The sequence below is a fragment of the Mus caroli genome, unplaced genomic scaffold, assembly GCF_978045245.1.
Source record: "Mus caroli unplaced genomic scaffold, Mus_caroli_1 scaffold_9, whole genome shotgun sequence".
Classification (NCBI taxonomy): Eukaryota; Metazoa; Chordata; class Mammalia; order Rodentia; family Muridae; genus Mus; species Mus caroli.
The window spans coordinates 77,075,578-77,097,701 of record NW_028227264.1 but is presented as its reverse complement, the minus strand read 5'-3'; the positions used below and the strand labels follow the sequence as shown (position 1 = coordinate 77,097,701).

The following is a 22,124-nucleotide window of genomic DNA, read 5'->3' as shown; positions in this document are numbered from 1 at the left end:
AAATGAATGAATGTTTATCTCTCTCTCTCATCCTACACATGAATCATTTCCAAATGGATCAAGTATCTCAATGTTAGACCTGAAATTTCTAGAAGAAAGAGTTGGAAGTACAGTTCAAGATCTAGGCTAAGGTAAGGATTTTCTGAATAGGACTATGGTCCCCTGGGAAATAAGAGCAACAATTAACAGCTGCCAGTTAATACAATTAAAAGGCTTCCATAGTGCAAAGGAAATTGTTAATCAACTTAAGAGGCATTCTACAGACTCATGGAGGGATTTGCAACTGTAAATTTAACTAAATACCAAGAAAGCAAGAAACACAACTTAAACAGAATGCTACAGAACTGGATAAAGCTCTTAGAAAACAAAATACAGATGTCTAAAAAAATATTTTTAAAGAATTCATCATCATCACCCACCAGGAAAATAGAAATTAAAACTAACTTGAGCATGCCTTTAATCTCAGCACTCAGGAGGCAGAAGCAAGAGGATCTCTGTGAGCTGAAGGCCAGCCTGGTCTACAGAATGAGTTCCAGGGCAGCCAAGATTGTTAAACAGAGAAACCCTGTCTCAAAAAACAAAAACAAAAAACAAAAGTAGAGATTTCATTTTACCCCAGTCAGAATGGCTAAGAATAAGAAAACAAGAGAAACTGTTTCTAAAATTGTTTTCCAAGATTAGAGGTACATTTAACCCTCATCCCCAGGACCCAAAGACAAACCAAAGTTTACTCTGGAGAAACAATGAGTTTAAATTGGGCTTTCTTACAGAGCACAGATGAGGGGTTACTTATAGGAATATGGGTACTCCTCCCCCAACCAGTGACACTGTAACGCCAGAAGGGATGATATCTTCCTACTAGTCTCACAGATGTAACACCCATAGTCTTCCTGTAATATACATGATCGAGCCCTTCTCCCAGGCCTGCTGCAGAGTTGTCACATGGTAAGGATCAAGTGGCTATTAAAATGAGAATCTCCTCTCCACCGCTTCATGTAGAGAACAGTTATTTGGGACAACAAAAGCTTTGTGCACCATTGATAAAAATGAAAATTTGTGAAGTTAAGCCACTATGGAAATTACTGTAGAGAAGTCTCAAAGGACAAAACGTAGGTCTACCATATATGACCTAGCAATACCACTCCTGGACATATTCCCAAAGGATTCTATTTCCAAGAAAAGACTCGCGTTCATCCATGTTTATAGCTCTTCTATTCACAATAACTAGAACATATAACAGCCTCGATGCCCATTAACTGACAAATGGATAATGAAAATGTAGTACCTGTACACAATTAAATTATATTTAACTGTAAAGAAAAATAAAATCTATTGGTAAATGGACAGAGCTGGAAAATATTACTCTAATAGCCTAAACTCAGAAATACAAATGCCATGTTTTCATTCATATGTGGATCTTTGACCTTTAGGGGTGTGTGTTTAATTGGAGTACCTATAGAAACCAGGAAACTCAGAAAGGACCATTGGTGGGGACTGGGGAAAAGACATCAAGGGGGAAGGATGCTGGAGTACAGAAGATGTGAAGGGAAAGGGCTATAATGGAGATGGATGTTTAAGTAGGAAAACAAGAGGGCAGAGAAAAGAATGGGTTTGAGGAGGAATAAGTAACACCAAGGGTGGTAGAAAAAAGCTATATGAAACCTACTATTTTATAAAGTTCATACATAATTTATAAAAATGAGTTCAATTAACATTATCCTACACAGGCAACAATACTACTTCAAGAAGACACAACTTGCAAAGTAAAAAGACCAGTCCCAGATGTGGGATACCACCTCCTGAGCTGTTGGTTGAAGGTGACCCAGAGGCCCCACCAAACAATATAGCCAATTGCTATTGCTCTTGTTTTTTTCACTAAAACTTAATGGAAAGTCCCTATTGTTAAAGCTGCCAAACACTTTGATCATAGGACATGGAGAAATCAAGTTGATACTGACCAGGAAACTTCCTGCCTGCTACCTAAACTTCATAGTACTAGAAGTTACTATGCAGGCTGCTTGAGGGGGGGAAAGTCATTAGTGGTCTTAAATAGCTGTCAATCCTGTGAACCACAATAATGACTGACACAGCAAGCTATGCCCGTGGTTGCAATAGTGGCAAAACTGTTATGGGGATAACCACCTACTTTCTGATTGGATTTAAAGCCTGCTGTGCAGGAGGAAATGCATGGCTGGTACTGTTAACAGGAACAAAAACCCATGGTTAGGAACTCATAAGCCCAGGGGTTGTATCTACTACTATTATTGTACCAAATAGACCTAGTATCAAACTTTCCTCTAAATTCTTATCTCTATACCATATGCCAGTGCAGCTCTTTGGTCTCATCAAAGAGATTTCTATGTGCAGAAGTTAATGCGTGAGAGCGAGCAAGCGAGAGAGAGAGAGAGAGAGAGAGAGAGAGAGAGAGAGAGAGAGAGAGAGAACTCAGCCAGAAATGGTACGTTTATCATCTGTATCACCCCAAGCCTCAGGCACAATGATTAAGGAGGGAACAGAAAGATTGTAAGAGCCGCCAAAGGTCAGAGAGAACCAAAGCAAAACAATAATTCAACCAACAGTTCAGGAGAAGAGATCCCACATCTAGGACTGAACATTTTACTTTGCAAATGTTCTTTCGAACATAACAAGACTGCTGCACTTATTATTTGCAGCTGTGTGATTGTCTGCATAAGCAAGGCCTATACAAGATCAAGCCAGTCAACACTGTAGCATGGAGAGGGAAGTAGTTCACAAGTCCCCATCCCTAAACAAAGGAGGTAGTGACAGTTAATGGCTTCTTGGGGAAGGAAAGTCTCTTAAGAGTATGGTCCATGGTAAGTTGACCATGAATAGTATATTGGACTCAGTAGGTTAAATTTTAAAAAGAAGAAAAAGACATAAAGTTCATTGAACAAGGAGGTAAATGGGAATTGTAGGAGTTAGAGAGATGAATGTCTTGTCAATATGGCCAATATATTACATGAATTTTTTGAAGAATTAATAAAAATACTATATTTTTTAAAATGAGTCATTAGATTTATAGTGAACAGAAAGAGTGTATAGAGGGTTTGAAGATCGGCAGATGGGGACTATTTGGTTGTATGTTCAAAAATACCAACTCTACTAAGGAACACTGAATGTGAGGGACAGATGGTGAACAACTAGCTATGAAAGATAGATGTAGACAGAAGTAGAGTAGAAAAAACATGAAAGAAAAGTGGGAAAAAAGTGAGGTGTTCTAGTTTTCATCTATCTGCTACTGTGATAAAGTACCCTGATAAAAGGCAACGCAGACAAGGAAGGGTTTGTTTGGCTTATAATTCCAGGTTACAGTTCAGCACATCAGGGAAGTCAAGGCAGGAACTTGAAGTAGCCAGTTATATTGTATCCACTGTAAAGAAAGGAGAGATGTGAGGACACAGGTGCTCACTCGTGCTCAGCCCACTCTCTACATAAGGGGATCTCTACAGGATCCCCTGCCTAGGGAACGGTGCCACTCACAATATGCTGCACCTTCCCTCATCAATTAACAAGCAAGACAATATTTCACAGACATACCTACAGGCCAACATGAACTAAATGATCCTTTGTTGAGACTTTTTCCCCATGTAATTTCAGATGGTGTCGAGTTAGCATTTAATATACTGTCATAGGCGAGGATTCAAGTTTTAGGTGCTCTGTGGGTCAAAATGGGGCCCTGCATCTGGCCCACCATTGGGCTAAGGCCACTCATGGAGGCAGACGCGGGAAGTTTGACTGAAGCTGCCCAAACTGCCACCAGGCAGGTGTGGGGCTGTGAGAAGACACAGGACCTCGCTCCGGGGGTGGGGAAGGCTTAGTCTGAGGTTCTTGCAGAATTGCCCGGAGCTGGCTGGGGGGCGGCAGACCCCAGCCTGCAGAGACTAAGACCAGCAGTTTCTCACTCTGCAGCTCTAGCCCGGGGCAGAGGGGAAAAGGATAAGAGGAGAGGGCTCCGGATGGGTCCCTCCAGGAGGAGGAGAGTCCTTAGCTTGGTCAAGCGGCTTGACTTGAATTGACTGACAGCCGTGACTGGAGAGCAGGGAGGCCTCCCTCAGGAGGTTAGATGCATGGCTCATTAGGGGAAGACCTGCTCCACTGCTCCAGCATGGCAGATCCCAATGAGAAGAGACAGCCCATGGTTTTAAGGCGTTTATTGTAGAAAGGCAGAGTGAGAGAGGCAGGAGCAAGAAGGAGGCAGGAGTAAGAAAGGGAGCAAGAGAGTGAGGAGGGGGCAAGCAGCTGCTTTTTATAGTGGGCTGGGCCTACCTGGCTGTTGCCAGGTAACTATGGGGAGGAGCATACCTGGCTGTTGCCAGGTAACTGTGGGGGTTGAGTCCAGACAGAATACCAGGAGCTTGGGGCATTGCCTATATGACTGATAGCCACACACCTCTCTAGTTGGAAGTCACCACCCACCAGGTGACCTGAGTTCAAGGCCTATGATCGACCAGGGACCAGGCTGTTTGTACACTACTCACCCCCACAGTGTTCAACAATTTAAAATGCTTCCTGTAAATCCAGTTGTGAAAAAACTGGAGAAGAAGTAATAGTAAGAGCCCCTAAATGACTTTGGCCTGAGTCAACTCAAAGGACCAATAAGGTTACAGCCCCAAAGACAAATCCTTATAACTCACTGACCTATATGGTCACCACCTTTGAAGTTGGTGGTAAGAAAGCTTTCCACACAGCCTGGGGCTTCCCACATCTCCTGACACCTCTGCCAGGAATTTGACCTCATTTCTCAAAGACAAAACAGATTCTAGGTCACATCCCCCTGGAATGAGAGACCAATTGATGTGATTATCTCCAAGATAAAGGGGGCACCTGCTAAAAGTAGAAACCAGTGCCCCAGAAGGGAAGACATCGGGGAACCTAAAAAAGGGTCTCTGATAATTACCTGCCAAGATTTCAGAGCAAAGGGCATTTCCATGTGATAACGAAAGAAAAGGAGGAAAAGGGGAGCTAGAACTTTTCAAAGGTTCTCCTCATCCATTCATCCACCCAGCAACTTCCCTAAACCTTACCCAAGGTCACCGTTTTGCTACGTACCTGACTCTCATAGAGAATAGACGGCCTTGGCTGAGATGACAGAGAAAGGGAATTCTATAATGTGCCACTTATTATAAAATTCACAGAGCTAATGTCTCAAAAAAAAAAAAACCTACAGGTCCTCATTGACTGGGTGAGAGGGAATTGGGGCACAGAGGGAGATGGACACAGTTAAGGGTATGCACTGTGCTTACAGAGGAACCTGATCTGAATCCCAGCACCCATGTCCAGCAGTTCACAAACCACCTACAATTGCAGCTACAGGGAATCCAAAGCCTCGTCTGTCCTTCTGGGGCAAGTGCACCCATGTGCACATCTTCCTACACAAGCATATAAGCAAACATATAATGAAAAGTAAAAATAAAATGTTTAAAAGTAGAGCAGGATCAGGGCTAAAGACCTGGCTCAGTGGTTAAGAGCACTAGCTGATTTTCCAAAGGACCCAGGTTCAATCCCTAGCACCCACACACCTGCTCACAACCATCAGTATCTCCAGTCCTAGAAGATTCAGTACGCTCATCTGACTCCCACAGGAACCAGGTACACATGCTGCACAAACAGACATACTGGCAAAACACCCTTGCATATAGCGTAAATATTAAAAAATAATAATAATAATTGAGCAGAAAATGGTTTGCCTGTCTTCAAATGGAGAGAAATTAGGCCAAAAAAAAGTGTCTAAAATGGGACATTGTGGGAATTTATACGTGGAAATGCAAACATGGGCAAACACCACTGGTGTAGGAGGTCATGACTCTAGGGAGAACTTGGTATTTTCTTTGACTACACAGGGGTGCTATTAAACTGCCTTCTAAATATTATTTTTATGTCCATGCATTAGTGCTGCTCTCAGCTTTAGCCAGAGAAGTTTCTGCAGTGGACAGTGTTTGGTTTCAGACCCTGGGACAAGGGACTGAGGTGTATAGTTTACATATCAAAGCAGACCTGGCCTCCAGATTCTTCCAGCATCCCTCAGTCCCTACCTGGCATACCCTGCACCCAACTTTTTGCTGTATAACCCAGGTATTTGGTGTTCTCCCTTTCTTCTTCTTCTTCTTCTTCTTCTTCTTCTTCTTCTTCTTCTTCTTCTTCTTCTTCTTCTTCTTCTTCTTCTTCTTCTTCTTTTTCTTCTTCTTCTTCCTTCTCCTTCTCTTCTCCTTCTCCTTCTCCTCCTTCTCCTTCTCCTCCTTCTCCTTCTCCTCCTCTTCTTCTTCTTCCTCCTCCTTCTTCTTCCCCCCTTTCCTTCTCTCTGCACATGCACTTTCTCTTTTTCTCTTCCCCCTCCTCTGTCCCCCTTTCCCATGGCCTCCTTCCTTGGGGCCAGTGAACTCACCTACCTGAGAGCAGCTTCCCAATAACCTGTGTATATATATATATATATATATATATATATATATATATATATATATATATATATATTTCCTCTGGTCAACAAAGAATCAGGACTCAAAATCAGCACTTCAGTAAGTGCTCTGTGAATAAAGCACTTACTGAAAAGCCTGACAGCCTGAGTTTGATCCCTGAGACCCACATCTCTCACAAGGTGTTCTCTGAGCTCCACACCATAAGGTTTTTCAAGTGTGTGTGTGTGTGTGTGTGTGTGTGTGTGTGTGCATGTGTGTAGGTAGGAAGCAGGGTCTGTGTACATGTATGTGCAGGAGCACTTAGAGGCCAGAAAAGAGTGTTGGACTCCCTAGATGTGGAGTTGCAGACAGTTGTGCGCTACCAGATTCACAACTCAGTTCCTTTGAAAAGGCTCTTAACCACTGAGTCACCTCTTCAGCTACTAATTTAAAAAAAAAATCAAAGAAAGAGAAATTTCTCATGAGCTCAGCTTCCCTGTCATGTCCGGAAGGCACTATTTAGCCGTAAAAATCCTGGTCCTTAGGCTTTTACTTAAACACATGAACATACAAGCAATACTAAATGGAGTGAAGAGAGGAGAGAGAGCCAGAGAAAGTGGGAGAATGAGAGAGAGAGAGAGAGAGAGAGAGAATTTAAGAAGTCATGAATTTGAGAGGGAGTGTGGGAGGAGTTGAAAGGGGGATAGGAAGGGTTGGAAATCATGTAAATACAGCATTCGTGTATGAAATTCTCAAAAACTAAAATATTAAAATTAAAAAGAAGCGAGAGCGTAAGACATGGAAGAAGCAAAGGATAGCCGCTGAGTACAGAATGAGCTGCCTCGCCGAAACCCTCGCAGCAGCTCCTGCCTTTGGAAGAACTTATTCATATGCACATTCAGTGAAAAAATATATCAATTTAAGGAGCTGGGAAGACAACTAAGTGGAAAAGAGCGCTAACTTACTTCTCTTGCTGAGTTCTCACAGTGCCCTCTTCTGGCCTCTGCGGGCACTGCATGTGCATGCCCAAATTCATGCACATAATTAAAAATGAATTAAAGAATTAGTCAAGATCACACGAGATCACACATTTATTCCTTCCAAGGACAATGCCCAAGAGCTCTTACTACATTATACTAGAATCCACTTCTTGAAGTGTCTTCTACTGGCACACTAAAGACTAAGCTTCTAACATAAGGGACATACTGCAACCAATCTAGCAAATACTAAAAACTCAGGTAAATTTTAAAATATTCAGGGAAAGAGAGCCAGTCAAAGAACACAGGCCCTGGGGCAAAACTACCTAACACATCGGAGAAATCCAAAAATGAGGAGGAGGCTGAAGTTCTGTGCTTGGAGCTGAAGTTAGAGGTAAAAGGCAAATTAGTTCACATGGAAGCAGGCTTGAGGGGGCGGGTATTATTGTTTTGTTTTGTTTTGTTTGTTTTTGTTTTTTGTTTCATTGTGTTTTTGACTTATTTGCATGTGTTTTTTTCTTTAATGTGTCTGGTTTGATTTTTGGTTTTGGTTTTGTATTTGAGTGTTTTATTTGGCCATGGTGGCAGCTTAGGCTTTAGGGGGGTTGTTTTGTTTTGTTTTTTTAATTCTCTTTACATTCCAATATCACGCCCCCATCTTCTCCCAGTCCCCCCCAGCTCCTCCCCCAATCCCCTCCCCTTCTCCTCTAAGAAGGGAGAGTGGCCCCCTGGGTATGACAACCACCTACCTCCCACTTACCCCTCCCACTCCTTCACTCCCCACCCTACTCCCTACCCCTCCCTCCCACCCATCCACCCCAGCACATTAGTCACAGCAGGACTAGGCATATTCTCTCACTGAGGCCAGAAAAGGCAGCCCAGGTAGGGGAATAGGATTCACAGGCAGACAACAAATACAGGAACAGTCCCTACTCCAATTGGGGGGGGGGGGAGCTGTATGAAGACCAAGCTGTACATCTGCTACATATGTGTGGGAGACGTAGGTCCAGTCCATGCTTGCTCTTTGGTTTGTGGTTCAGTCTCTAGGATCCCCTAAGGGTCCAGGTTAATTGACTCTGTTGGTCTTCCTCTGGGGTTCCTGTCCTCTCAGGTCCCTCAGTCCTTCCCCCAACTCTTTCACAAGACTCCCTGAGCTCCATCTAATGTTTGGCTATGGGTCTCTGAATGTTTCCATTGGCTACTGAGTGGAGCCTCTCAGAGGAGATTTATGTGAGGCTCCTGTCTGCAAGCATAACAAAGCATCATAAATAGTGTCAGAGATTGATGCTTGCCCATGGGGTGGGTCTCAATTTGTGCCAGGCATTGGTTGGCCATGCCCTCTGTCTCCGCTCTCTTTGCCCCTGTGCATTTTGTAGGCAGGACACATTTTAGGTTGAAGGTTTTGTGAGTGGATTGTTGTCCTTGTCCCTCAACTGTGATTCCTGCCTGACTACAGGAAGTGGCCATTTCCAGATCAATATCCCCCACTGAAGGGAGTTCCAACTAGAGTCACCACTGTAGCCACCCTGGAGTCTCCCTCAGTCCCAGGCCTCTGGCAAGTCCTAGAGACACCCCTCAAGCATCCACAGATGATTTCTCTTCTCTCCCCTGCTCTCCCTACACCTGATCTCCACCCCACTCCCCTTCTCCACTCCCTCTCACCCAGTTCCCTCCCTCCATCCACTTCTGATATCTATTTTATTTCCTATTCTGAAAAAGACTCAAGGCTTTGGTTGTTCTTCTTTGAGTCTCCGGTTGTTGAGTTTTGTTGTTTAAAGCATTGGCTTGGGCCTTTTTCTTTTTTTCTTTTGTGACTGTCATCTAAGAGACCATCTTTTTAGTTTTGGTAGTTTGCACTAAAAACCCTGTGCAATAGGAGCGTAAAGCTCACTGTGGTCATAGTAGAGAAAGACTCCTTTAAGATATACATGCTGGGTTCTGAAGATCGAAACAAAGTAAACCATGAAATCAGCAAAGGAGAATTCTATGAGAAGGAAAGAGTTCTCAATTTTGAGGTAAGAAAGAACTTAGACTGTCCTAAGAGCTGGAGAGTATTGCATATTTTAATCTTTTTATTCTATTTTAAGTGGAATTGCATTGTTTTGGTTTGTTTGTTTAAGGTGCATAAAACCTCAGGTGTCTGTCTTCAGCTAGCTCTTCCACCATTTTTAAGACAGGATCTCTCACTCCCCAGGAGGTGGCCAGGTCAGCTTGTGGCCAGCCAGCGCCAGAAATCCTCATTTTAGCATACCCAGTGCTGAGATTACAATCTCACCATCGGGTCAGCCTAGCATGTTTTCATGTAGGTTCTGAAAATCAAATTCAGATGTTGTGTTGTAAGGCAAGCACTTTACCAGCTGAGCCCATCTTCCCAGCTTCAGGAATTGTAGTCTCTTTATTCATTTATATATTTTTATTATTTAATTCTGTGTATGGGGGGGGGTGATCTGTCCACATGAATGCAGTGCCCACAGAGGTCCAAGGTGTCAGATTCCCCTAGGTATCAGTCAGGGGATGACAACCATCTGATGTGGGTGATAGGAATTGAACTCAAGTTCTCAGAAGAGCGCGTTACTGAGCCATCTCTCCTGCCCAGGAATTGTATTCTTAATTCAGGTTGGTTTTGTTGTTGTTGTTTGTTTTTTGGATTTTTTTTTTTTTGCTTTGTTTTGTTTTGTTTTGTTGATTGTTCATTTCAGGAGTATAAAAACATAATTGGGAGCCAACAAGATGGCTCAGTATGATCCCGGGACCCCTCATGATGAACTAATTACTGTACAATGTCTCTCACCAGTACATACACCCTGTGGTGGTACACACACACACACACAAATATATGTATATGGTATTCATGTCTACTTCAAAACTACTAATATTAGAACTAGTTCGTGAATTCCTTAGGATTTTCCAAATGCAAGGCTGTGTTATCTACTAGTAGATATAGGTTGGTTGACACATTTCCAAAATCATGAGAAACAATGAGAGAGGAACTCCATAAAAGCGGCTCCCTCAAGGAATACAGTCCGAATTTCCAGGCCTAGTTCTCCATTTTGCCGTTCCCATCCCCCGCCCCTGGAACGCAATCTCCATGGTTGTCCTGGTTGCCACGGTGAGGGGAGCTCTGGGAGCACGCATTCTAGCCACCAGTAAAGAGTGGTGTGTGGTTAGGGCTGGGTGGACCCCTGTCCATTCTCCGAGGAGATCGCGGGCACTAAGTAAGGAACCATGCCTGTGTTGCTCCCTTCCACAGACCCGGGCCAGGACTCGCGCGTTGGGGCTCCAGAATGGCGCCAGGCGGCCAAGGCCACGTCTCGCAAGGCACACCTTCTGACCGATCGCTGTGGGCAGGAGGCGGTGACCATGTGGCAGCCCAAGGACAGTGTACTGGACCCGAACGTGGCACACCACCTGGGCCGCGCCGCCTACATGGAACCCTGGCGCTTTCGGGTAGAGATGCTCAAAGGGGGCGGCACCCTGGAAAAGCCACCGCCCGGAGAAGGCGTCACCCTATGGAAAGGGAAGATGAAGCCCCCGGCCTGGTACGCGCGCCTACCGCTGCCTATGCACCGCGACGCGCGTGCCCAGCAAACCGCCGAGGTGGTGCACGCGCACGCACGCGGGGCGCGCCTCACCGCCGCCCGCCTGGGCCGCGCGCAGCACCAGATCAATGGGCAGCTGCGGCTGCTGCTGCGCCAGCGCGAGGCCACTGACCGCAGGCTCAGCGAGGTGCGCAAGGGCCTGCTCATCAATCAGCAGAGCGTCAAGTTGCGGGGCTACCGACCTAAGTGTGAGAAGGTGCGACCCTCCCCGCCACCACACAGAGACAGAGGTTGATGCTTCCTTCTTCAGACAGACAACACGCCCTATTCTCCATCTCCAGCGAGGACACCCGCAAAATAGGGTGGCTACACCTCCAAGTTCCAAAGCCTGAGTTTCCCAAAAATTGTTACTGAAATTGAGGTCATAATCTGTGCCTCCAAGAAACCAGATTCGGCCACCCGTCCTCTATACACCAAGCAGAACAGAAAAATTAATAGTAAAAAGCAGATAGGGTATTTAACCAATGAGAACACTTCTCGAAGAAGGGCAAAGATATCTCCAGTGACCCTCTGCTGTCCATTTTCGTTGTTCTGAGAGATTAAAGTTTAAAGAGGGAGCCATACTACCCACATCTAAGCCGTTCGAGTTAAGGCGTGGCCCTGACCATCGCTGACCTTTTGTCTAGGCTCAGTCTCTTTCGACCAAGGGTCTGGTTAGCTGTCAGTACAATGTGAAATCCCTTCTGGGATGAAAGTTTCTCCTCCACCTGGTACCAGACCTTTTCCTTTCCCCAGCAGGAGATATCTGGGGTGAATTCCAGTTTCTTGGGGTCTATTAATAGTTAGATTGAAGGACTTAAACGTGTCTCTTTAGAATATCTTCGTTCCTGTCAGGGTACTTCCAAAAGAACAGCCCAGGTGCCTTTCCCCAATAGAAAAACTGTTTCAAATCTAGGCTATGAGGGTAGACCCCTCTCCCCGCCCCACCTCCCACCCACCTCCCCCATCCCCACCGCAGCCCCAAGTCACACTGCATAAAAATCTTCCCAAAGAGGGAAATTCGCATCTCCAAGTTTGAATATCACATCATATCTACTCCTGTTCCAAAAAGTTCACCAGACCCACAGATTCTGCCTTGGCCAAGAGGCCATAATGCCCCAATTTCTTTCTCTTTCTTTTTCTTTTTCTTTTTTGTTTGTTTGTTTTTTGTTTTTCGAGACAGGGTTTCTCTGTGTAGCCCTGACTGTCCTAGAACTCACTCTGTAGACTAGGCTGGCCTTGAACTCAGAAATCCTCCTGCATCTGCCTCCCAAGTGCTGAGATTAAAGGTGTGTGCCAACACTGCCCTGCTGATGCCCCAATTTTAAGGGAGAAACACCCTCAGACCTGGTTAAGGTCTTGAGTGCCAAGGGCACTTGATGATTTCCAGGGTCACAAACCAAAAGAATCCACACAAAACAAAAGATAAAAGCCATCCCTGAGCTGGAGAGATGGCTCAGTGAGCAAGAACCCTTGCTGTGTGAACGTGAGGACTTTAATTTGAAGCCTCTGAATCCACAAAAATGCCAGAAACTGTGCCTTTGTACTGAGAGTGCCTTTAGCCCCATCACTAAGGACTGGAAACAGGTGATATTCCCGGAGTTCACTGGGCAAGCTGCCTTGCCCAAACAGCAAACTTTAAAATATCAGCAAACAGCTCCCTCAGCAAGTCATAGGCATACCTCCTGGAAAGATCAGTTCTTCTCAGAGAGACACCTCCACTCTCCCACACACTCACCCCACCCCCTCCCACCCATGCCTCCCCCAAAGGAACAAAACTCCTCCAGCTGCAAGCTCCACAGTTCACAAAGATATGGGAGTCCTCTCTACTCAAAAGTATGAAATTTCCCTCCAGCCTTCTCCTGAGAGTAATTCTCCCCCCCCCCCACTTTTTTTTTCCAGATCCCAGACAAGGCTGACAGCTTGCTTGTCTGGGAGAAAAAGGAACTTAAGTCCATGAAGAGAAAAATGGAGAAGGACATGGAAATATCGGAGGACTTGCTCAAGGTTAGGGGGTACTTGGAGAGGGACCCCTGGATGCCTAATACACAAATGGCTCTAATCTAAGCAGGGATGGGTATGGTCAAACTACATTGTGTGCAGTTCTGAAAAAAAAAAATGTCATGATAAAACTCACTGTCTAAAATTACTAGATACTAATAAAAACATTTTTTATAAAACAGTAAGTAAATAAATAGCCCTATTCTCTTGGTACCCAACTGCTAGTCAAACCTTACTGTAGATTTCTCTTGGTAGAAATTGATCTGACCATTTTGTCCCTGTTAGGCAAGCATCAAATCCCCATTCAGCACAATCTCTGGCACACAGTAGGGACTTGACAAGTATTAGGATTCAGTTAGGGAAGACATTTTTCAAAGTGCCGTGGATTGAACACACTGAGTTACGTCACAGAATCACTTTTTATTATTTTTAACTATGTGTATATTCGAAGGGGGTGTGTGTTGTGCAGGTGCTCCTAAGAAACCAGTAGTGTCAATTCTTCATGGAACTAGAATGATTGACAGTTGTGAGCTTCCCAATGTAGGTTCTCTCCTTTCACTACACGGGGGTACTGGGTATCAAACTCATGTCATCAGGATTATCTTCACCTGCTAACCTGTTTTACCAGTCCTCAGTGGGCTTTTTCTTAAAGTCAAATAACAAATGTCTTTAGCCTTGTGTTCTGTTTGCCCTGTTATAACTACTCAAGGAGGCCAGAGCAGTTTAAAGTCACCAGTCTGGGTGTGCCCAAGAATAGGCTTACAACTGGTTCCTGATTAGAATAAATAAATAGCTGGACAATGGTGGCACACACCTTTAATCCCAGTACTCAGAAGGCAAAGTCTGGTGAGTATGAGTTTGAGACCAGCCTAGTCTACAGAGAGTCCCAGGACAGCCACGGCTAGAGAGAAACGATGTCTCAGAAAAATAATAATAAATAAATAAAAATTAAAGCAGGCTACCAGTCTATAGGCTGTAGTTTGACAACCCCTTCAAAAAACATGCAAAACTATTATCTTGGTTCAGGGGACCAAGAGACAACAGGAAAATGCATGGGTGGGAGGCATGTTTGCTAGGATATATATATATATATGTATATATATATATGTATATATATATATATATATATATATATATATGAAAAAAAAGACTTCTATTTTGATGAAGTTGGGCTTCAATATAACAAAGAGAGGAGTCAGCTTAGAGGCCCAAGAACTTTATGATGGGCTCAGCTCTGCCCCTGCATCCAAGCTGACTTGTCATTTCTCTGGTCCTCAGGCTCTGGCCTCCTGCAGGGACACTCTGGACTTCTACTGTCAGGAACGGCTGCAAGCTGTGGAACTCATGAATCAGCCACTGGACAAAGTTCTGGAGCAGGCTGGCCGCCACTCGTGGGTAGACATCACCCGACCCCCAACTCCTCGAACTCAGGGCTTGAAAACGCCTCCTCCTGACCCCATTGGCACATATACCCCAGGTGGGCACCATAGAAAGATGTTTGCCAAAACTACAGCTCTCTCTCTCTTAGCTAACTGTTACTAAAGTATACAGCCTTGCTTGGTCTCTTTCCCTGGGCACTTCCAACAGCACCCATTCATTCACAGGTTCTACTTCAAAAGAAGCCAACCGAGGCACAATTTAAATTATCCTCACTTACTAGCCCTTCCGTGGGTTTCTCCCAGTCCTTCATCCATGGCCCTTCATCCCTGGTCCACCACCAGAGAGGGGGGAGAACGGGAGGAGAAACAAAGGAAGACAAAGAGAGGCCTGTGGCCCTCATGTACATTCTGTGCGTTCACAGCGTGTGCTAAGGCCTTGTTTGAAGCCAAGCGCTTGTTGATGGAGTCCAAAGACATCTTAACAGAGATGGCAAAGAACGAGGTGGACATTCAAAATCAACAACGAGAGATAAGCGACCGTGTATGCTCCTCGCTGGCACAGAAGATGCGTGAGACCTTGGAGTTGAAGGTGCCCACCCTGCTTGGCTAGGCTCCAGAGGATGGTTACTGCTGGAGTGGTTGGGGAAGGAGGGGACAGTGGCCCAGAGCGAAACCCATGTGCTCTCCAATCTCCAGGAAAGAATGACCATGACTTTGGGGCTGATGAGGGGGACTATCCACCGGTGCATGAAATTCAATCAAGAGATGTACGTCACACGGGGCATCATCAAGGTAAAGGTTTGAGGGATCGGGGACGGAGAGGAATCTGGTAGGCTCGACCTCACTGTTCACCACAACACACTTTGCCAGGGTCCTCTGTTGAAAAGAAACCTGGAGGCGCGAGAGAAACTGAACAGACCCTTGGTACGCATGTATCAGAGGCACGTGGGCACCCAGCTCCCGGAGGCTACTCGCCTTGCCCAGGTATGTTCCCTTCCACTTCCCCCCTGGGTGAGATTACATCCTGGTAAACTGCCTTCCCCAAGCATACCAGATCAAGGGAAAACTGCTCACTGCGGGGGTCAGCGGCCTCTGACATCAGGCTTTTCAAGTCGCTGGGCCACACCATTCACGGTTTGCCACCACCCCCACCCCGCCCCCCATATCCCTGAAACTCTTAACATAAATTGTTCAAATGTGTTCTACATTCTTGGTGCGTGTTTCGCTGTAAGAACATCCCTCTCTCAGCTATCTCAGCCATTTAGTGTTTGTGTTTTGTTTTGTTTTGTTTTTCTCGCAAACCTGGCCCAGCTTCTTACCTAGAACCCCTGCAACAGAGATTTATCTTCTCAACTATGCTTTTTTTGCATGAGGGACCCTTTTCGGTGCACACCTGACCCCTGTATAGAATCCTGCCCATCTTCACGTCTACTCTACGCTCCTGCCTGTCCCAAAAAAAAGCTGGGTTTGGCTTGCCAGTCCCCCAGCACTTCCCACTCTCTTCCCATCATGGTCCCTCCCCTTCCCAAAATCAATTTTCCCCAGCCTATCTCTCCTCGGTTTGACCACACTCTTCCCCAAAACCGCCCAACCTCTACCAATACGGCCCCTCCCTTCTCCCCAGTACAGCTCCGCCCTACTCCAGAACAGCTCCACCTCTCCCAAAGAACGGACCTCCCAGCTCTGCTTTGACCCTCCCCAGAAAGACTTTGCTAGCTCCACTACTTCCTAAAAGCCTCACCCCTCCCCAGACCTCCCACGCCCCTCCCAAGCACGGCAACGCCCCTTCTACATCAGCCCAGATCCCCCACAGACAGGTTCTTTTAAAGCACAGTCCCTCCACTGCAAGGATCTCCTTTGCTTCCTTTGCCAGGATATGCCCCTCCCAGCTCAACCTTCTCCAAGGCTCCGCCCTTTCCCATCAAAACCTCTGCTCCCTCCCTCTCCAGGGTACTGACCTGCTGACCCGCCACAACTTGCACATGGAAAAGAACTTAAAAGAGCTCCGTACAACACACGATAACCTCGCCTGGGGCCTCAACTGCAAAAAGATAGGGCACGATGTGGACTACGATGTGGTGCGTCTGCGCCTACGCCAGCGCCACCCGCACGTGTGCTATGAGCAGGCGCAGCGCCTGGTCAATGACTGGGACCCTCGCACACCAGTGCGCAGCCAAACTAATACCGCCTCCAAGTGACCTCAGCTTGCCTTGGCCTTGGTGGGCTGGAGCGGATCCCCCCAGATACATGGCCCTCCCTCTGACTACCCTTCCCTCCAAATGCCCTCTAGCAGAACTATAATTAAAATATATTCTCATTATTAGCCACCGACTGTATGTCAGTCACATCGCAAAACCTAATGTCTCCTCGCAGTCATATTGTTAGGATTTAAATATTAGCAGCTGGTTTCAAGCTGTGTGGCCTTGGGCAAGTCACTGCCCTTCTCTGACCTCAGTCTCTCAAGCCTGTAAAATGAATATAACAGCACCTATCTTAAACAATTGTGATAATGACAGATGAGTATGTCAGTAGAAGGTCTGTAGCACGGTTGCTGCCTATCGTAACATAAGCTGTTATTATCATCCCCATGTTACAGCTGAGGAAACTGAGGCACAGAGAAGTTAAGCCACTTACTCAAGCTTCATCCATGGCTACAGAGCCTGCCCTCTTAGCAGAGTGCTTCCAACACCCGCTTCTGTCCTTGCCCCACAAAAAGTATCAGGCCCTGAACTAGGCAGGTTGCAGCAGTGGGCACAGCTGAAATGACCACTGCCCTTGTGAAGCTCACATCCCCTGCAGCCCGTGTTCTTTTCGGAGAGACCCTTGAGTGGCCCTGTTCACATCCAGCTGTAGCTCAGCTCCCCCCTGTGTGCTCTGGAAACCTTGAACACCATCAAAGAACTCTACTATCTGTTGTCCCTAGATCCCAGGGCCTGAGATACACAAAGAGGAGAGGGTGATTTTTGCAGTGTCACTTAGAATCTAAATCCATGGATTCAACCAGTGTCAACTTGAAAAGAGTCTCAGGACCCCTGGGGCTCGGACTTCTACATCAGCACCTGTCAGGCTCTTCCTGAAACCAATCAGGAAGGAATACACTCAACCTAAGGGAATTGTGGCAAGTTTTTGTTTGCTTGCTTGCCTTTTATTTATTTAATTATGCCTGCTTGTATTGGGAGGTCTGTGTGCAGTTGACCCCAGAGGCCAGAAGATGGCATCAGATCCCTAGAGCTGGAGTTATAGGGTGTTGTGATGCTGGGAGCTGAGCACTGAATCCCCACCCTCTACCAAGAGCAGTGCACACTCTAAACCACAAAGTCATCTCTCTAGCCCTCAATGCAAGGGAACTTAGTAAAGAAATGATGGTTGATCCTCACCAATCAGATTCCATATTTGTGCATGCCCTTCCTTGCTAAGAGAAATTTGGTAATCAATACTGATGTTTGTGAGGTCATTTGCAGACAGTCACCAAGCGCTGAAAGTTTCCAGCCATTCTGACTCCACAGGCTCCTCTAACAGGAACCAAACAGGAGAGGTCCTTCCTCCTTTCTGCAGCATCCTAATTGAGAACATGTGTCCTCCTGGCAGTCTATGTAGTGCCCCTGGTTTTGTACTTCTCAGGCTTTTGGTTAATGGTTACATTGTGTCAGATGCCCTCCCGTGCTTAGAGTGCTGAAACACTGTCCAAGGTCTTTGACACAAAAACGTCATGATGTGTCTTAAAAAAATAAAATAAAATAAAATACTGCAAGGTGTGTTGTCACAGATCTGTCATCCAGCATTTGGGTGGGGGCAGGAGGACCAAGAGTGCAAGAGTTCAGATTCATCCTCAGTTACACAGTGAGCACAGGGTCAGCTAGGGCTATAAGAAACCTTCCCTTGAAAGAAAGAAAGAAAGAAAGAAAGAAAGAAAGAAAGAAAGAAAGAAAGAAAGAAAGAAAGAAAGAAAGAAAGAAAGAGAAAGAGGGGGGCTGGGATAATTAAAACATTTCTACCACCCCCTCTAAGGCCCAGAAAACACCGCAGAATACAGGATGGGAAGCCTGTAAGAGCCGGAAGATGAGGTAAAGGGTTAAGGGATGCAATCATCAGGATAAGACAGTTGTAGTCATGAACTCATACCAGCTGAGGCAGCCTGCATCTGGACCTACGCAAGACTAAGCCTGTCAACAGTCAGATAGGACTCAGGGAGGGATTCATGGCTCCCTACTCCTCCCTGATGAATAGTAGCTACTGATAGATTCCTGGAGAAGGGGAGTCAATGGCTTAAATGGAGTGCCCATTGATCAACCCACCAGGCTCCAGTGGATAGATCTAATCCATTGGTCACACAGATGTCCCTGGTTAAATTCAGTGGGTAACAAAACAAAAAGACATCAATCCACAAAGGCAATGGATAGGGATGGGAGGGAGAGAGATGTAGGGTGGGTGGTTGGGTGGGTGACCAGAATGGTTATCATATACATGGATAAGATTGTCAAAGGACAAAGGTGTCTCAATCAGGAAACTGAGGGCCGGAGTTCCGATCCCCAGCACCCAAATCAAAGCCAGGCCTGTCAACTGAGTCTGTGTCCTCAGAGCTACATCCCCAAAGCTTATTGATCAATCTGTCTAACCAATCTGTGTCAGAAATAAGATGCAGGGTGATAAAGGAAGCCATCTGATATCAACCTCTAGCCTCCATATACACACATGTGTACATGAACCAATTATGTGTGAGCACAAGTACACACACACACACACACAAAGCTTCATGTCCTATAAGCTTCATTCAGGCATGCATTACAATGTTGTTTACTATAAACATGTCAACAATATCCAAGTCCTAAATAAACTCCCTTTAAACAGAAGCTGAAAACAAGATTGGGTGTGAATTATTTGATCAAGCTGTAGTCAGAAGTTTCATTTCCCAAAGGAGCCACGATTCTGCAGCCACTGATTCGGTGCTCACAGGGGTTTTCTGAAGCATAGCTAAGATCCCTAATGACTGTGTTTACAAAGATGTGAGTTGTAAGCCAGAAGAAAACCCATGACAGGGTGACCTGCTGTTAACTTCTGCAGTTTTCCTCAAGTGGGTCTCCAGGACCTGAATCAAGAAGCTGTTAGGAAATCCTACAGGGTGAACCCCACTGGCTGCTGTCCCCTACAGGTAGAACCACCTGTTTTTTAAGCTCCAGCACTTCCTTTTCTGAGCACAGGACTGCTTGTTGATTCTCAGAAACCATCCTCAGGGATGCAAATGTTCTTTTTGCAAGGGATGCCTTGGCCAATGCCACTACCCTCATCCTTGCTGAGACAGCCCCAGTTGTCACCTTACCTTACACAATGTTCCCAAGGCAGCATTTGCACAATCCCACAGAGGTGTCAGCTGCTCCCAAGGGTTGAGTTCCAGGGACTCTGCAAGACACCGTCTCTGAGAGGCCATAAGGTGGTGTCATATCCACACATTAGAGAAGAGGGACAAGGCTGGAGGCAGTGATGAGGCTCAGATATGCTACTCGGTGAATACAGGCTCTGTCTGACTTGTAAGTACTTGCAACCAAAACAAGAAACGATAACAAACAAGAGTTGGCCAGCAGGGTTATGTCAATGAAAAGTTTCTACACAGCAAAGAGATCCATCGACAGAGATACAGAGATGCATCCAGGATTCTTTCGAATATCTCATCCACCTCACTGAGGAATAGGCTAATGTCCAGAACAGAAGTTCCCAACCTGTGGGTCGAAACCCCTTTAGGGGTCAAACAACCCTTCCAGAGGGGTCACATAAGATTATTGGAAAACACAGATATTACATTGCAATTCATAACTAGCAAAATTACAGTTATGAAGTAGCAATGAAGATAATTTTATGGTTGGAGGTCATCACAACATGAAAAAAAAATTATTTTAAACTGTGGCAGCATTAGGAAGATTGAAGACCGCTGGTCCAGAGTATACATGGAACTGAAAGGTCTTAACCAAAATAGACAAAATTGACAAGTGGGATGAACAAATGCCTCTCTAAAGAAGAAACAGTCCAGTCCTACAAATCTTCCTTTCCATACTGAACACACCTGGCTCACTTGTTCAATGGCCTTATTATTCTCACTTTGATTAATCCCATCTTCTTGTGGGTCTAGGGAGATGGCACAACACAGATTTGTGTAACAGTTTCCTCTGAGGTTAAAACATTCCATGTTGGAAGGAAACCTCTTAAGACATAGGATGTAAAGCAAGAATGAAACAGCATTTAGGACAGGATGTTTATGAGGAGGTGAAACATGTTGTACTAGGGGGTGGGGGTGAGCACTGCATCCTAAAGGGGAGTTTCATTAAGACAGAATTAAACAACTCAAAATAGCATCAGGAAATCCCTGAAACCGAGCAGATTCAATCAGATTCAACCCCTTCCTCTGTGTTGTTTATAAGCAGTAAAGACTGCCTAGACAGAGACTTGATGCACCAGGGTGAGGGGATAACCAGAGGACCCCACCCTCTCATAGGAAAAGGGGAGAGAGAGATGGGGGAAGGTCTCTGTGAGGGGGGAGACCAGAAAGGGAGCAGCATTTGAGATGTAAATAAATAAATTAAGTTTTTAAAAAAGACTGCCTAGAGTCACTCCAAGAGAAGACAAGCTGCCTAGAAGACTCTCAGACAAGCCAACCTTCCTAGAAGAAGCTCAAACCAACTGAGTTACCTGGAAAGGACACCCTCTATCCTGCTGAGTGGATGAAGATTGTGCACTGTACTCCAGGTTTCCAGCTCTCATTCCTGAGCAGGCTTTGGTGATGCAGCTGTCTTTGAGTCATTTTGGGTTCTATAAGTAAATCCTCACCCACATTCTTATAAGTAACCCCAATAAAATTAATAAGTTCACCAAGTTAGACTTTAGTGATATCCATACTTTGGTCTGCTTGGTCATTGGTTCCCTAACTGAGGCCAGCAAAAATTTCTTCACAGCTCCCCAGAAACAGTGTCAAAACACACACACGCACACCCACATATAAATGAACAAAACAATGCACTATTAAGTATAAGAAGTGTTTGGGTTTTTTGTTTGTTTGTTTATTTACTTGCTTGCTTACTTACTTATTGACTGGCTTTGATCAAAATCCTCCTGCCTCAGCCTCTGTGTAATGGAGATTACAGATATGTCTTACAGAGTACAGAGCAATTTCATATGCAAAACATCCTATGGATTTTATTCTTGTATTCACCCATTTTTTTATTATAACTAAATACATCAGGCTTGGTAACTATACAGAAAAATTAATTCATTTAGTTCATACTTCTAGAGACTCAAGGACACAGAAAATAGAACCAAGTCAGTTTTGGTGCGGATCTATGACAGATAACTTGTGTAGCCGTGAGAAAGCCCACCTGAGATGTTTGAATCAGAATGGTCCCCATAGGTTCACATACTTGAATGCTTGGCCTCCAGTTGGTGCAACTGTTTGTGAAAAGTTATGAAGAGTGAGTTTGATGGAAGAGGTGTGTCACTGGAGTGGGGATGTTTTAAGGTTTTAAAAGCCCGTGTGATTATGATATCCCTGTTCTCCTTCTCTCCCTCCCTACCTCCCTCTCTCCCTACTTCCCTTCTTCAAGCTTGAGAGTCAGATACATACACGCTCTCAGCTAATGTTCCAGCTGCCTGCCTATTGCCATTCTCCCCAGGACAATCATGGACACAGCTCCTGAACCTGAAAGCACCCAGTAAACCTTTCTATACATCCCTTGGTCATGATGTCTTATCTCAGCAATACAAAAGAAACTAAGACATCATCACAGGCCAGAA

The 22,124-nt window shown here is 45.3% G+C and overlaps 1 protein-coding gene across 1 annotated transcript; it reads left to right on the top strand.

The window, feature by feature from the left end:
• Nucleotides 1-10,512: 10,512 nt before the first annotated feature.
• Nucleotides 10,513-17,181, top strand: Tektl1 (tektin like 1). The gene is made up of 7 exons (XM_021174703.2): nucleotides 10,513-11,185; nucleotides 12,871-12,975; nucleotides 14,248-14,446; nucleotides 14,771-14,937; nucleotides 15,045-15,140; nucleotides 15,219-15,332; nucleotides 16,298-17,181. The coding sequence occupies exons 1-7, from the start codon at nucleotides 10,616-10,618 to the stop codon at nucleotides 16,544-16,546; spliced, it is 1,500 nt and encodes a 499-aa protein (XP_021030362.1). The 5' UTR covers nucleotides 10,513-10,615; the 3' UTR covers nucleotides 16,547-17,181.
• Nucleotides 17,182-22,124: the final 4,943 nt, after the last annotated feature.

Coding starts and splice junctions, on each gene's coding strand:
- Tektl1 (XM_021174703.2), top strand. CDS start 10,616: ATGCCTGTGTTGCTCCCTTCCACAGACCCGGGCCAGGACTCGCGCGTT. Junction 11,186..12,870: donor ACCGACCTAAGTGTGAGAAG/GTGCGACCCTCC, acceptor TTTTTTTTCCAG/ATCCCAGACAAGGCTGACAG. Junction 15,141..15,218: donor TCACACGGGGCATCATCAAG/GTAAAGGTTTGA, acceptor ACACTTTGCCAG/GGTCCTCTGTTGAAAAGAAA.